We start from the raw sequence: 17,188 nt of genomic DNA on the forward strand, positions 1-17,188 counted from the left end.
GACAAAGTTGAAGACGTTCATCTTTACTCAAATTGACAATCCATAAATGCTTACTAATCACTATCTTTTGCAATATAGGACAAAATTAGACATGCTACTTCATATGGTATTTCATATACCAAACATTTATAATTAATCAATAAACTATATTTTAATTTATAAATTAGATTTATTGTATTTTGACCGATCAAATATTATAATACATGGAAAGGTACAACAAATTTAATCACTTGTACTAATCAAATCCAAACCTTTTACTTTCTCTCAAAGATTTATTTCAATTGACTTTTGAACCTTAGAAATAATTTGACATTGGTAATCAACAAATACAATGATAAGAGTATATTCTTTGTAATCCATTGCACCATGTTGTACCTTGCTATATCATGATGGGTAGTGATTATATACTCCTTCGTAACAATTTCTGAATGAGTATTATATTAATCATATGAGAGCATGTGGCTTTATAATGAAAGAACCATTAAAACAAATGCTTACATCAACATCACCGAAAGGAACAACAGTAGAAAGGGTGAACCACTTGCCTTCATGCCAGGTAATAGAAATTATAAGGAGATGGGAAAAGAATAGGAACATATTTTTAATAAGAGAATAAATTATCTTCTTTCACCTAGTAAAAGTATGATATGTGTATTGTTTTGTTTTGTTTTAAAAATATTTTTGTAAAAAATAATTAAATATGATACATGTGATTTCACTAACTGGAGAAGATAATTACCCTCCTTATGCTAAGAGATACTTTATTCTCTTCTAAAAGGTTAAAAAATATCCAAAATGTTAAGACTGAAACTAATTAATAACAATTAACAACTAGTTAATCAAGTCATTCACCATGTTAACCATTCATTAGTTACACATATAAATGGCTTGGTTTCACCTTGAACATACATAAGAAGTTTAATAATTTTTAACATTATTTTATTAAAATAATTAAAATTTGGACTGTCAAAGATTTTCTATACTATATGTGAATATCAATACTCAATATTGTATTCTCTAGTAACCAGAGAAAATCTCTACTCATTTTTGGGTGATTCTGTTTGCACCCATCTTTTTATAATTTCACATCCACATGTTTGTTATTTCTTCTTTGTTTCTTGTTTACCCTCCTTTGGTTAGATATTGAAATTTTGGTACCATGACATTAGGATATGATTGCACTGAAAATGACTTGGTTTCTGTATTTCAAAATTGGTTTGACCATCAAGCTCCACCGAAAGATACAATGTTATAGTTCTTGAGAGGACTTTAGGGGCACCAAACAATTATCCTAAGAGTTTAAAATAGTGCCAATGCTCATTGATATCTCTAAATTTCCAACTATTAGATCTGTGACATTATTCAATGCATCATTCACACAAATCTAAACTAAAGATAAACTCAATAAATAAACTTGACCACCAGACACCAGGGAAAAAATTCACAGCACCAATGAAACAAAAAAGAACCTGTGCAACCAACATTCTATTATATTATTAGTAATTATCAATAATGTGTCGATCTAGTTGTATAAGATCTTGTTAGATTATAGGATAACCAAAAAGTTAAGAGTTTAATTCTTATGAGCCACACTTGTTGGAAATGGTAACCACAAAATCCGAAAATGATTAGTTCCTTGTCCAAAAGGTAAGAGGATAATCTTGATAATTCCAAAAAAAACTATTAGTAATTGTATCCTTTAAAAAATTTAGAAGGGTCTGATTGTATGCATGTAAATTAAAGCTTTCTTTAGGAAGTATCCACTTAAGTGAGAAATTAATCAATTATTGCATAGTATAGTATAGGACTATTAGGTGGCAATGGTCTCAGCCAGTAACAACATGCTACTTGCTAAAATGTCATTTTACTTTGCCCTAGACCACCAAATATGTGGTAGTCATGGATTATGCAATTTGGTACCAAAAAAATAAAAACTTTGAAAATTACATATAAAATTACTTACATACACTTACCTGAAATCATTAAGCAGTAAATTTGAGTGCTAAATCTCTGGAATAATTTTTTTACCTTTTAATTCTGAGCCAATTCAAAGAGGTGGACCATACCTGCACTGTAATACCCATTGCTGTGGTGATTATGATCGTGGTTACGTTTATTGTAGTCATTGCAATGCGAATTGCTACCGTTGCGGTGTAAATTATTTTGTGAGTAAAAATATATTTTTGACATCGATATAACCCAGTGCGGTTGCGTTGTAGCCCGATGTGGTCCAAATATGGTCTGATGTAATTGCGGTCACATCACTGTGATACGGTATCACACCGCAATTGCAGTGTGATATGGTTACAACGGTCACCGCAACTGTAATATTGCGGTTACACCATGTGATGCGGTCCGCAATTTAAAACACCGGTACTAATAGTCATTCTCATATCATTTTTTTAAGTATACCATTAACATATTTTGTTTTATTTTTCCACTAAGTTCATAGTATAAATAGGGTGCAACTCAACCCAAGATGCATCACCACACAGAAACAATTCAACATACTTCTCATTCTTACACTCATACACAGAATCCTAAGGTGAAAATGAAAGCAACACACATTGCTTTGTGCACTTTTCTGGTGCTGCTTCTTGCTTCTGAAGTTCAAGTTTCAATGGCAGTAACATGCAGCCCAGTGCAACTTAGTCCATGTGCTAGTGCAATCACTTCTTCATCTGCTCCTTCTAACCTATGCTGCTCCAGGATCAAGGAACAGAAACCTTGCCTATGCCAATACCTCAAGAATCCAAACCTCAAGAAGTTTGTTAACACTCCTAATGCTAGGAGAGTTGCTAGCACTTGTGGCACTCCCTTCCCAAGGTGCTAAATATTGATGCATAGTGTTATGCTATATCAAGAGACTATAAAAATTAGATGTTATATTGGGTTTGGTCTATGTCTTATAAGTACTAGTCATATATAATGAATGTTATGCTGTGGTTTTATGTCTTATTTTTTATGTTGCTTTGTGTGGTGACTGTGGTTTTATCTTACATTAGTTGTTGCAAAATGTTGTATTTATAATTTAAAGCAGTACCAAATCATGTTTATTTCATATCTCTCTCTTATATTATGGTTCATGTAGTTAAGGTTAGACTATGGAATAGAGTTGTTTTGGCCATTGACATTACTTATTACTTGTGAGAAAAACATTGTTTGACATAAATAAATATAACAAGACATAAAGAACATAAGTAATTGTCATGTTCAGGGTGCATGATAACAATTCACATTCTTTTATAAACTTAATATAATCCAATGGGATTTGTTTATTGGAGGAAACATTGTCCAAACAATCATTTTGAATAGAGTAAAATCTCCAAAGTTAATTTCCATCTACAAAAGATTTTAATGGTACATAATTTACAAACATAAAATCTGTTACAAATTAAGCAAATTTGTTATAGGATTCCAGCATATTAACTATGGCCTCTATTATCAGATGGAAGCACAAAATTCAGTTCAAACATCTCCTTTGGCATATTGCCTCCTATACAGAAACCAACAAGCTTTGCAACAATTTCAGCACACTCCTGTACATACCTTGGATCATGAGAATCTGTTCAAAGCTTGCTCACAAATTGCATCCTCATGCATCCCTCTCATCTGGCGTCAAATGCGATGCCAATCTCTCAGCAAGGAATTCTCTTTCTCGTTTCGACGCTCTCATACTGCACATTAGAAAACTCATGTTCAATAAAAATCCTCATTCATAATCTCTATATAGAGAGAGAGAACCTTGATGACAGTGAGATAGTAGGTTCTTCACAACATGAGAAGCTGAACTAGCATTGCTAATTTCTGCTACATGTTATTGCAGCCATGTCAAATGCCTTAATTCCACTTTCATGCAGTAGTTATGATGTTCAAAAATAGATACCATGATATCACTTTCATAGCCACTTTTGCTGCTAAACATTGATATTTTGAGTTCATACATTGATTTCTGGTATTATGTGTTAACTTGATTATGTTATGCATTGTGTTCAGACATGGCACCTAACACAAATACCAACAACTTCTGGATTGGGCTTGGTTTCTTTTTTACTTTAAATAAGTGTTATAACTAATATAACTTGCTTTCTCTTTTACTTTAAAAGGGTTGAATCAGCATATTCTTTATCTACCATTTGAATGTTTCTACCAAGGAAGAGTGACACCAAAGAATCCTCCATATTTCATTTCTATGGAAAGGAGGAAAATTGAGCTTCAGAAAAGGATATATAACTTTCTTTAGTTTCTACCAAATCTCCAACTATATAACTAGTGGTCATGTTATTACCAACCCTTTTAATGCCACCAACATAGACACTATTTCCATTCATACATACTCTTCCAAATATTACAAAATAATATAGCTGCTTACTAACATTTTAAGTGTACAATACTTATTCTGAAATAGTAAAATATTGTGCAGTACCATCTACTTTCATCCCTTAGCTTCATCAGATAGTACCATGATATACAGAAAAACTGATATATTTCACTCATTCTCTTCTAATTGAAAACATAACTATCAGTAATATATTTAAGTCTAAAAAACTGAACCATTATCTGAACTGAAAAAGGCTGGGATGTTCTTTTAATTTTCACTTTAGAAATCTCTATTTCAACCTTCCTTTGAGATTATCTTTTGTGCTGCTGATGCATGTACCAGGAATCCACATTAGCAGTATCAACACCACTGAAAAGTCTCGAAAGATGGATGGACTACACCAAGTTTGCATGGGGCAATGAACACAGAAATTCAAGGCTAATATCTTAGTGAGGAATGGAATGACATGTCATCTAGTCGTCTAGTTCAGTTCACCCGCGGTATGTGCCATGCGATACAAAGAACTGATAATCCGGATGATACACCTGAAGCAGCCTTAACCAGTTGTCTGCAGCCTGCAATAGAGAATTTGTTACTTGATTCTCACTATCTCCATTTTGCATCCAAGTAGATCCCTTTAGCTTATAGGAAGCCATAGCGAAAGTTGGTAAGGAAATCTTCGGTATGCCATCCATCTCACTAGGATAAACCAAAGTTGGAGCCTGAGCACCTCCATTTCCTGCACAATGTAATCAAAAGAAACTAAAAAGTAAATTACTGAACATTGCAAGCAAACTAAATTTACCTTTAGACTTTTGCAAGAAAGCGTTACTTTTACGTAAAAATCTTAAATAGGAAATAATGATATTAGAATAGGTTTTTATTTATTTCTTATTTGTCGGCTTCAAATTACATGCCTTCCACAGAGCACCATGCCTATGGGGTATCTTGGTCATAGACCAAAGGGTGACGTGCTTCTATAAATTGTTTCTTATTAAAATATGAAGAAAAAAGACAAGCAAATGAAGATCACTGGTAGTCGACATTTTCATAACTGCACAGCTGGCAGCATGAGTCTGTTGATCGCCTCGAACTTACACAACACTGCATCCAGATGCTGCCACTTAAGCAGGTATGATGTGAGGGCAAGGTGATCGTAAAGTGATGTGTATCTACATTATAAAAAAATATGCATAAAGTTCCATGATTACCTGTCAAGGGCGTATGGAGTGTATGGTATGTAAGAAAGCATGCATCTAAATCTTTTAATGTTGGACCTGTAGGTATTCGATATATAGGATACCTAGAAGATGCCATTAAAGAATGTTAATTGACACAAACTCAGCATTAATGTGATAGATCACGTTATTCTTACCATGCCACAGACATCCAACTGGACGGCAATAAATCACAACTTCTCAACGACGTGAGGCTGGGATAGTGGCGTGCAAGATCTAGTATCTGTGCAATTATAATAAAATATAAGATGGGCTGTTTAAAAGTTAAAATAAGTGGTAATAAGTTACACACTAATTAAGAGCATTACTAACCTTATCAGCCAATGGTTCACGGCTGTAAGGCGGATCTTGATCAAAATACTCGAAAAGGAGATATTGAGGATTGCCAGCTTCACTGTCATCACTAGAAAATCCCTCTTGCACTTTGTTGTTTTTATCATGCATTGATAACCTGCTCATTTGAGAAGAAACATTGCCTGTTCGATATTGACTTCTTTGTGGTGTAAAATGTCCATTCCTTATTCTGAATTCATAATCACTGCTCCCATCACTACTTGAATCTTTGAAGTAGTCTCCATCACTATCTTCCGAGGTGTACCTAATGAAATAAGAAAATGATATCAGGTTACAAACCAAAGCACAATAGCGCATCCCCTTCAGTAAAACTTATAATTGCAGAAATTGGCATGACGAACTTGACATATTACAGATTAAAAGAAATAAACTCATAACTACAGAATTACATTGACCAGATACAGGAATCAGTAGCCATAGAGGGAAAGAAGGAGAAAAAAGAAAGAATACTCGGCGGTTCAAAATGTTCTCAATATATTGAGACCAACAAAAAGTCATTGAAGTCCATCAAAAACTAAACCAATTGGTAGCATAGTTACCAAATTCAATCCTAACCCTCATGTTCTATGGATATATTTGTGCATACCAGATTGCAGTATGCTTACCATCTACAACGCTATGGAATGTGGCCCAGGTTGCTAAGCTAGCAAACCAACTCATCAGAGCATTATAAACTATCCAAGTTCAATCCATCTCATTTTCTATTATAAGAACCAGCTTCCACTAATTCTCCCTGGTTTCTGTGAAAAAACCATTTTCGATTTCTTTCATTTTATATGTCGTTTTACCTATGGTTTTTCTTGGTCTCCCTTTTCCTGTAGGAATTGAATTAACCTCCATTTGATCAATGCCCTTATGGGGGCTTCTACCAGTCTCCTATACACATATCCAAATCACCTAAGTGCGATTTTACAATAGGAGTTATTCCAACTTTCTCCGTAATGCATTCATTTCTTATCTTATCTTGTCTAGTATGTGTCCACTCATCCAACGCAATTTTCTCATATCTACTACATTGAGTTTATTCTCTTGTTGACATTTTACCACCCAACAATCAATCTCATATAACATTGCAGGTCTTATAGTTGTGCAGTAATACTTCCCATTTCCTAAGTCCGGATAAAAGGTAGTGGTTGTGTTAGGCAGTTGACAGCCAACGTAAAACTTTGTCGAATCTCTATGATATGGATCAGCGGTGTGATTTCAACTTCCAATCAGCATGCTAACATAATCCAATAACTCATGAAATCAATTTTAAAATACCATAAAACAAACATATCACAGTGAGACTGAGAAAAAAAGCTTCATCTATTGACATTAACTTTGTCATGCCTCCATTTTCAAGTGCTAGTGAAGTCTCAAATTTATGAACTGTTAAGCACTTATAAAAGCATGGTTCTGCATTTTAAATGCCAATACCTCGACTTAACATTTGACTTATTAGCTGATTGACCATATAATTGAATAGCCGACAAATAAGGAACATAGTATTGGACAACAGATTCTCCTTGATCAAGTAGCCAGGGGACTCCTGCTCCATATGCACTCCACTCCTTAAACGATTCCCATAGATCATTCAGGGCAAAGTAAGATTGATACTCAATGTCACAAGTCTTCCAACCTCTCATTGTTGTCTACACACGCAAGTCACAACAAAAACAAGTCATAAATCATATGATGATAATAATTATTCTAAACATCAACAAGTAGCTGCATGAAATAAGAGTGAGAAGTTCATCAAGCTATAAACTATTTAGTTAGCTGTTTCTCTGAGAGCTAACATACAAGGAACCTTATGTACCCTTCCTTTTTTCCTTCAAAATTTTCAGGTATTTATATTTGTTCCTTAGGGAGAGTTTGAGTAATTAAAGTAATAAACAGATTAGATCAGTACTTATTCAAAAAGCGCTTATAGCATGATAGCTTTTGACATTCTTATAAGCACTCTACCTTATTTCATAACCCTCTCTGATAATTTTATTGGAATAAATTAAAACAAGAGTACAAAAAGCTCATAAGTTTTTTTAATAGCACTTACAAACACATGCTTAAGTTTTATATGACTATATAAGCTGAGCACAAATAAGCTCTTCCAAACATCATCTAAGAATTCAATAAATATTTGAGAACTCATGCAGCTACCATACTCATCAAAATGGGAGTATAATTCCCTAACAACTTTCCATCAACAGCGACAAAACACAATAAATGGAGATTGTTCTACCATCCAATTCCAAAAAAGTAAAAATCATTACTTTCAAAGATAATTCAACTGCATAATTGCATAAAAGAGAGATTAGATAATCAACCTTAGAGAAATACTGAGCCGGGACAAATGGAGTTGTGGACTGTAGGAACCTATCAATGTTACTAGAAGGTTCTACACTCTCTGAAGATGGTTTGTTCAAAGACTCATTTGGATTATTATTATTATTCTTAGAAGCAACAAGTTTTGTTTTTGAAGCTGAATCTGCAATCTCAGTTTCACCATTCTTTGTTCTCTGAGCTTGTTTACGCTGATTCTGATTTTTCCTTGCTTTTACCGGAATGTAAAATCGATCATCACCACGAACACCCCCAAATTGAAGGGTAGTCCCCAGCATTTTTCACAGTCTATTAACAAAGTAACTTCTCTCTCTCTCTCTTGTTTGGTTACTGAGAAAATGGAAAGAAAATATAGTATGACTAAGTAAAACAAAGAGAGAAGACCCAGATTCAAAAATCTTATTTTTTTCCGATTTTGCAATGAAAATCTAACAAAACTCAGAAAAATCTGAACTGGGTCGAGTTGTGGCAGCCTCTAAAGTCTAAACACAGAAAAAAAATGAAATTTTTATGAGGATCAATAAGGTGACATAGGAACACAACGATTTTCTTAGTGTTTCTGAGGAACGAAACAAACACTAATTCAGCATTAGAAGACAAGTGCAGTGAAGGAATTGAGAGAATGATAAGGGGATCAAAGGAAGGGATTGGAATATATGAAAGCTTAGAGAGAAAATAAGAAGAAAGTGTAGAGAGAGAGAGAGAGAGAGAGAGATTGAAAGAATATAGAAATGCGTGAAGGGGTGAGTGAAAGGAACAGAGAGAGAAAATGAGAAGAGTGAAGGAAGAAAAAGTTTGTACTTCTTCAACCTCACTGTGTTATAGAAACAGAGGAGAATGAGTTAATTCATATTTATTTTGTTTTTCTTTTCTTACCATTTTTGTCTTATATTATCCTAAGTTACTTATTAATACTATAATTTTTTTAACAATTGAAAGTACTATTGATATTTGATAATTTTAAGAAACATTATTATGAATGTTTTAATAAAACTAGATCTTTCACTAAATTTTCCTATTTTAACTTTTGGGTTTGGTGAGGTAAAGTTAAGGAGTGTAATTTTCTTGGATAGGTACTTTATTAAAAAAAGGTTTATTACATAAGCTATTCATCTTTGACCAATTTACATTTTCTTTGATTTTGACTTTGTATATCTTAGCATAACAAAGTTTGAAGACTAATCATTAAATATGATATTTGTAATTCTTCTAACTACCACGAAAATTTCTTGTAGTTGGAGTGGATTAGATTTGATTAACATATCAAATTTGATATAAGAAAATATTTGCACCTACCGCTCAATTTGGTTTTTATTTATTAAAAATATATGTTTGTTTAATAAACAAAACTTACATGGTGATCTTAGTTTTTTAAATATATTAAAAAATATCACTATTATGTTTCTAGCATTATGTATATTTTAAGTTACTATATACAATCATCACGGAGCTTTTATCATTGTTAAGCAATATGCACATGTTCTAATGACAATATCTCATATACATTCAGCATGTATATGATAATATAGTATATAATTTTACAATTTGATGAAAAACAGTTTTTAGAATTGATTTGCTGTTTTATATTAGATTGAACATAAATACCACCACTTAATATGAGTGTAAAAAATACCATTAGTCACTTCTTCTTTTTTGTGTGTTTTTATTGGACTTGCAAAAACAAATTTTTTATTAATAAGGTGTTGATCTAATATTGTAAGATCTCACTGAATTCCTAAGATTGAGAGTTCGAATCCTGAGAGCGACGCTTGTTGGAAAATACAATTACGAATCTCGAAAGAAATTAATTAATTCTTTATCCAAAAAGGTGAGAATATATTTTTGATAGTACCCAAAAAAAACATCATTAAAATAGATCAAATTTATCTTAACATTGCATTACATATCGAACGTATTAATTAGCTCAATTTCCACCTCAGATTTCTCATACACTTGTTTTGTTATGAAATATGAACAACCTGTTAAGTTCCTATGTAATCTTCTTCTTTTTGAGCCTTGTCCCATTGATAAAAAAAACATATGAATTGTTTCAATGATTCGACTCATTCATCCTGAATATTTGGTTGTGTGTCAACTAGTTAAAGTAAAGGAGAGATAATACAAATAAAGAACTTGAAAATATTCATTTTTACTAAAGATACTAATTAAACTCTTCATATTAAACTTGCAAAAAAAGCCTCTTTATCTTTTTAATAATATTTCAAAAAATGATATCATCCTATAAAACTAAATAATAAAGTAACATGTACCATAAAATATTATCTTATTTATTAATAATAAATTTATAATTGACTTATATAATTTGTTATCATATGTCAACATGATGGGTAATATAATCAAATTGTAGTAAATATTAATGAATAGGGTTGGTCTGATTAGGTAATACAGTAAAACACGTGGTGGGGAAGTAGGTGGGACACCTGCACCATGCAATTTCAGAAGAGAGAAAGAACTAAACCACATTACTAATATAAAAAATTATATCTATCTCATTTTTATTGCATCGAGTTAGGATCATTTCCATGACTCCATTAACCGATAAATAATTATATTATAAATAACATAATTTTTTTTTAAGGATATAACATTTTTTCTTTTAGATATAATTATATTACACTTTTGTCTTTCATGACAAGTGTAAAATTAAAAACTTATCTTTTTATTACCAAAGATTATTCTGGTACTTTTTGGGAGGTGGAATAATATTTTTGAAATAACTAATGTTCTTCCATTGTTGAATATATATTTTCGGGTTGGTATCCCACATTCATTTGTTTATTTAAGAAATTGGAAGTTTTTAATATCTATATTGTTGGTTTAAATTTTTTTTAATTTAGTATCACGTTATATATTATTTTACATGTATATACTTTTTATTCTAGAGAAATAACTATTATTTGTGGTGAATGATATAATGAAATATAAAACATCTTATTGTGTACAAATTATTTTATCATAAAATTACTTAATTCATTAGTGCCGGTCCCAAAACAATGCATTAGCCTACCTCTTGTGATTCATTTGTTTTTTTTAATTTATTTTTCAGTTTTTAACCAAATATGATTTGTAACCAAATTTTATAAATAAATAAAACTTACTGATAAGGAATGAAATGTCTTGTTATGGTATTGAATTTCAACTGAAGACGATTTCCTTTAAGATAAAGTCAAGTTATTAATGTCAATTTTGTCGATTGTGTTAATAATTATTATCATACATGCTATGTACACCTATATTATTACGAATCTCTCTTTTTTGTTTTCACTACATTTACCCAAAAAAATAATATAATTACTAAGCAGAGAATTCTCCTCAGATTATTTCCAAAATATCACCATATATTGAACTTTTTAAAACTTCTTTGAACTGTGAAGGTATTCAAAATTTTCATCAATTTATTTTAGTAAAGCTAATTGTCTAATACTACTAATGGTTGTGCTTTATTTGATTTTATGTGTTTGAAAATTCAACTCCAACACTCTCAGAATTTTGTACATATTAGTAACACTTTTTTAATTAAATATTTTTAAAACAATCAAATCCTTTTTTATTATTTCATGTTATAATTTGATTGGTTCAACTGATTAAATTTGGGAACAAATTATAATTGGATCATAATTAAATTAAATAATGTTCAAACAAACATTATGACCAGTTAAAATTCAATCGTTACAACTTTATAGTTTGGTTTGGTTTCTAAAATATTATACCAACCAAGTTGCCGAACAATGAACAAGAGTACAAGACACATTAAATAATTTAGTTATCACGTACCAATTCAACCAGATTTCTCAATAATAATTCCGTTATACATTCAAATCAATTTTTTATGATTAGGAAGAATGCTTGCTTAATAATAATTTCGTTATACATTCAATTTTATTATTTGGATATTTTTATTTGGATGATTTTGATAGCCATTGCCAAATTGCAGACACATTGTCTTGTAGTTCTCAACTAGATCACATTTATTGTCCAAAAAATATGTTACTCAATTTATATTTATTATAATCGGTTGAAAAAATATATTTAAGTTAAAATTCAATAATAAAACATATTTTTAATCAATCAATCACATCAAATAATACATAAAATGACATAATTTGTGAGACAAATTATGTGTTTTTTGCCATCCCTAGTATTTACTCCTATTGCAAGGAATATATATTGAAATAAGAAAATAATGCATTATATATAAATTAAAATAAATTTATAATCTTAATATAGTATTTAGTGGGGAAACAAAAATTAAAAAACAAATATTGAAAAAAGTAACATTAATAAAGTGGAACATTCACCAATTTGAATGAAATTACGTGTCAAAAAATGTATAAATAGTAAAGTCAAATTTCCGATGGCAAAAGTCATTACGATTACTTTTATATATAACAGATACAAATTTAAATACTTAAATAAAAATTATTGATTTTATTGGAAAATTTAAGAGAAAAAATAGAACTTACAATATGATAGAGTGATAGTATTTTAAGACCATTTTTAACCATATAACTAGAGAGACTCCTTATGACCTTTACAATTAACCTCCATTCTTTTTATTTCAGAATAAAAATTAGTCAAGTCGAGTTCAACTTAACTGAATTCGTTATGATTAGTTGTATCATTATAATTTATTGTTTTAAGCAAGTGTTATATGAAAATTGTTCTTATCTGAATTACTCTCATATATATGTACTTGATTTATTTACTTAACAAATTCATTTTTTAACTCAAATTCATATATTTTGGTTCATAAATTAAATTCATTGAACTCAATAACAAGTCAAGTATGAATTATAAGTTAATTAGTTTATTGTGAGTTAACCTTCCTAGTTTCAACTCAACATACTTTCCATTTCGTAATGAGAATCTACCAAACTCATTAAATTGAATCCCAAATTTAAACCATATTTTCATATTTCATAAAATAGATCATTGTTTTAACTTAAATATTAAATTATTGATATCTTAATTCATCTGGGTTTTTTTATAAAAAAAAACAGCTTTTAACCAAAAATGGGTCATGGAATTTCGAAACAGATGCATATTTTTTATAAATAAAAACAAGCAGACGATAAGGAAGGAAAATGTCTGTTATGGTATTTGAATTTCAACAACATACGAGTTCTTTAAGATAAAGTCAAGTTATCAAGGTCAATTTTGTCGATTGTATTAATAATTATTATTATATATGCCATGTAAACCTATATTACTAATCTCCTTTTTGTTGTCACCCAAAAAAATAGTATAATACTAAGCAGAGAAATCTCCTCAAACTATTTCCAAAATATTAATCAAAATATCACCACATGCATATCTAATTTTTCAAAAACTTTTTGAACTACGAAGGTATTCAAAATATTCATCAATTACATGGAAACCTCCCTTCTTGTGTTAGTTTATTTTCCTTAAAAAATAGTATCAAACACATAAAATAAAGCACAATAATTATCAATTAATAATCAGAGCATACTTTTTGTAGCTTCAAGTAAAAATGAATTATTTTAATTTTAACCAAATGCAAGTAGGTTCTAATTTACTACTAATTGTTCTGCTTTATTTTATGGGAAACTAAACCGAGACGTAAGGTTTTCATGTTATTGATGTGACCCATCTCACTATAAAAATATATTCAATTTAAATGTAAAAATAATGTGACATATACTTGCATGTATTTTTTTTTAAAATTCGTATCATCCTATAAATTTAAACAAAGGTATATTAGCCTTGCATTGGCCTCATACACATTTAAGAACACTTTTTCCCATAAACTTCATTGTGAAAACTATAAATGCCGGGTCTTCATTATGAACAGAAATCATCTTTCCTAAATCCTTTACCATTTTTTTTGTGTTAGATCAATAAAAAAGTGACACTTTATTAAAAAAAAATATTCTAAAAACATAAAATAACATATTTGCATTATTTGAAGAAATCTTATTAACTAAAGACATAAGAACATACTCATTTTAAGACAGTTGATCCTCATTCCTTCATCATGCTGAATATCTGATAATGTGTGGCAGAGCACAATTTGAATAATGGTGGCCCCAACCCTTATTCCTGGTTTCTCACAAAAAAACTGAAGAAGATAGGACAATCATGTGAGGAGGTAAATTATGATGAAAATGGGATAATATTGTTCCAAAAATTTCGTGATTCCATGTACTACTTATTATGATTTATTGAAATTTATATTATTTAAGTTAAAAATTAATTATATTTTTACTGATAGTATATGTAATATTATATTTTGTGTAACAATACATGTGTTTTGTATCAAATACATGGGGCCTTAAGGTTTTGGGATTATTGTAGTTTATAATACGTCAATGTCATGCTAAAGTTATTATGGAAAGCATATTTATGGGTTTCATCAGCATATTCTGGAGGAATTCTAGAGAAATATTCCACCTCCTAAAAGTCTGTCAATATTCTTAATATTAGCAGTTTATAAGTATATTGAGCAAAAAAGAAAAACCACTTGATTACTTGCTATTTACAAAAATATTCATAATTGTTCATGTAATTAATGGATTTTCACACACGAAAAAATTATGAGGCCTTGTGGTTAATACTATTATTCTAATAGTTCAAAATAATTTTGTAAACAATAAATATTGGTAATGTTTTATATAAAAATGACACTATATGTTGTGTATCTATAACTATATATGTATATTATTAGTCTTCTAAAAAGAAAGCAACAATACCAAGTTGCTTAGGACAACTCAGGAATAAAAAATGAGAAAAAAGAAGAGATATTGAAGCTTTTAAGGCATATAAGATTTAATTGATTCTGAAAGATAATTCGTTCTTAACAAATATGGTAACCCACTATGCGAATAATGGAACTTATAGAGAATATTATGTATTTAATATGGACTAAGATTATGTTTAAATTAAGAAACTCTGCTATCATAAAATGTATTAGGCCTTGTTAGTATATTTGAAAATATGTACTCAAAAAGTAATATTGTGTAAGTAATGCCAATCTTTCATTACTAGGTTATATGTAAATACTATTATAAGTTCATAATAGTGTTGTGGCATACCATAATCTACTAACATCTCTTCCTTTAAACTCTTTTGAACCAAAAATTTATATACTAACCCACGCAAGAACATGCTATCATATGATAGATAATGTATACTTAAGGAAATATAGATATGAATATTATTCAAGATATAGATAGAAGTGGGAGAAAATGTAACTCATATTAGGTAATACACATTCACCAATCTTATGGACAATTGATCATTCATATACAACTTGACTAAGAAGTCAGAGAAATGAGATTAATTAACAGTAGTCATTTGTATCCACAATTGATTCGATGCCACTCAATCCAAATCACTTTTACTTTCTCATGTGTTTTGAAGCTTAGAGATCACATTTTTTATTTTTTAATTCCATTACTATCTTTTGTAATTATGTATTTTATACCTCTTTTTTATGCATATTTTATCTAAAGCATAGAATGTACATGCCTGGGTTAATTCATAGTAGTAAGTAGGAACTTAGTTCAAGCTCCAAAAATAACTACTGCAATCACTTTCCTATTAAGCATTCAATCCATTTAAAGGTTAAAGCAGAATTCTAGTACCACCATTTTTCTGCTACTTCATTTAACATTTGTCAATTGAATTTTATAGAACCATGGAAGAGTTGAGATCAATATTGAAATCACATTTTGTTTTCACAGAGAAAAGGTGATCTATCTGGGAACCATAAATATGAAAAGGAGATACAGATATAACATTATACCAATATACATAAAATTTATAAAACAAGGGAAAAATATATAGACATATAGTATCTAAAACTATTGCAGTATCTTAGTATCTGATAGAATATATATCAGATATTGGTGTATGTCAATATCATATATAAACGAAATTATAAAACAATTGAAAAATATATAAATGAAAGGTATTGACTTATCCCATAGGATATGTATATTAGATATCAGTGCTACACATCCTAACATGTGACCAATAAAGTATTGGTTTAGTGTTGTAAGATCCTGATAGATCCATAGGATGACCAAAATGTCAAGAGTTCGATTCCTAGGAGCGACGCTTGTTAGAAAAGGCAGTCACATATCCCAAAAAAGATTAATTCCTTATACAAAGGTAAGGAGATACTTCAGCAAAAAAAATACTAACATGTAACAATGTATACCCTACAATCTGCCCTATACTTCACTAAGCCTTAGTGGGGTACCAGTCAGAAATTTTAGTTGCACCTAGAACTCACAAGTGGTGCTTGCCAATAACCAGAACATTATTGGCCTCCGTACTCCAAACTCCACTAAATATTAAGTGGCAGTGCAGACCCTAAGAATGTTCTTTTATATAGTTTCAAGTATGAAAAGGCTGATACAAGAATCAGCCACTATACAAAATAATTCCCTTTTATATTTCATACTACTAAACCAGTTGAAACCTCCCCAAGTCCAAGACCAAAGAAAATGTACCTAGTATATTGCAAATGAAATATCAATGCTAATTTAATAGTTGAAATATGAAAATGGTTGTCACCAAAATTTGACAAACTACATGTCATGTTAGCTCCCACAATTGAATTTCACGACAAGAACAGTGGCACACCACAGTCTACAACTATAATAATTATAACTTGAAAAAGATTGAAAACGTTTTTCAACATTAGTACAAAGAGAATACTTTTTTAACTTACAACATTGACTTTATAGCTTATATAAGAAGTAAGTGAAAATGTTCTATGCTCACTCTAGCAAGGCCTGTTCTTAAGAACACACCAAGATGGTGAGAGAATGGAGAGAGATGAACAATAATTTGGGTGCAAATCTTGGTTTCTTTGGTAATGCCAGTGCAATATTGTTGCTGGTTTTGGTTTCCTTTTCCATTATCTCAGCTATAATATTTTCTTGTACGGATGGTATATCCA

General features: G+C 30.3%; 2 protein-coding genes across 4 annotated transcripts; one reads left to right on the plus strand and one right to left on the minus strand.

Moving 5' to 3' along the window:
- Positions 2,465-3,066, plus strand: LOC109343036 (non-specific lipid-transfer protein 2-like). The gene has a single exon (XM_019581146.1). It carries the CDS (start codon positions 2,480-2,482, stop codon positions 2,831-2,833), a length of 354 nt encoding a protein of 117 aa, XP_019436691.1. The 5' UTR covers positions 2,465-2,479; the 3' UTR covers positions 2,834-3,066.
- Positions 4,369-9,102, minus strand: LOC109343037. Of its 3 annotated transcripts, XM_019581148.1 has the most exons (7): positions 8,672-9,102; positions 8,223-8,526; positions 7,333-7,547; positions 5,872-6,160; positions 5,697-5,782; positions 5,533-5,624; positions 4,369-5,060 (listed from the first exon to the last, which is right to left on the minus strand). In XM_019581148.1, the coding sequence occupies exons 2-7, from the start codon at positions 8,514-8,516 to the stop codon at positions 4,813-4,815; spliced, it is 1,224 nt and encodes a 407-aa protein (XP_019436693.1). In that variant the 5' UTR covers positions 8,517-8,526; positions 8,672-9,102; the 3' UTR covers positions 4,369-4,812. The 3 variants fall into 3 exon arrangements, with proteins under 3 accessions (XP_019436693.1, XP_019436692.1, XP_019436695.1); XM_019581147.1 differs by having other exon boundaries at positions 8,223-9,102; XM_019581150.1 differs by having other exon boundaries at positions 5,872-6,157; positions 8,223-9,101.

Source organism: Lupinus angustifolius, chromosome LG03 (assembly GCF_001865875.1).
Source record: "Lupinus angustifolius cultivar Tanjil chromosome LG03, LupAngTanjil_v1.0, whole genome shotgun sequence".
NCBI lineage: Eukaryota > Viridiplantae > Streptophyta > Magnoliopsida > Fabales > Fabaceae > Lupinus > Lupinus angustifolius.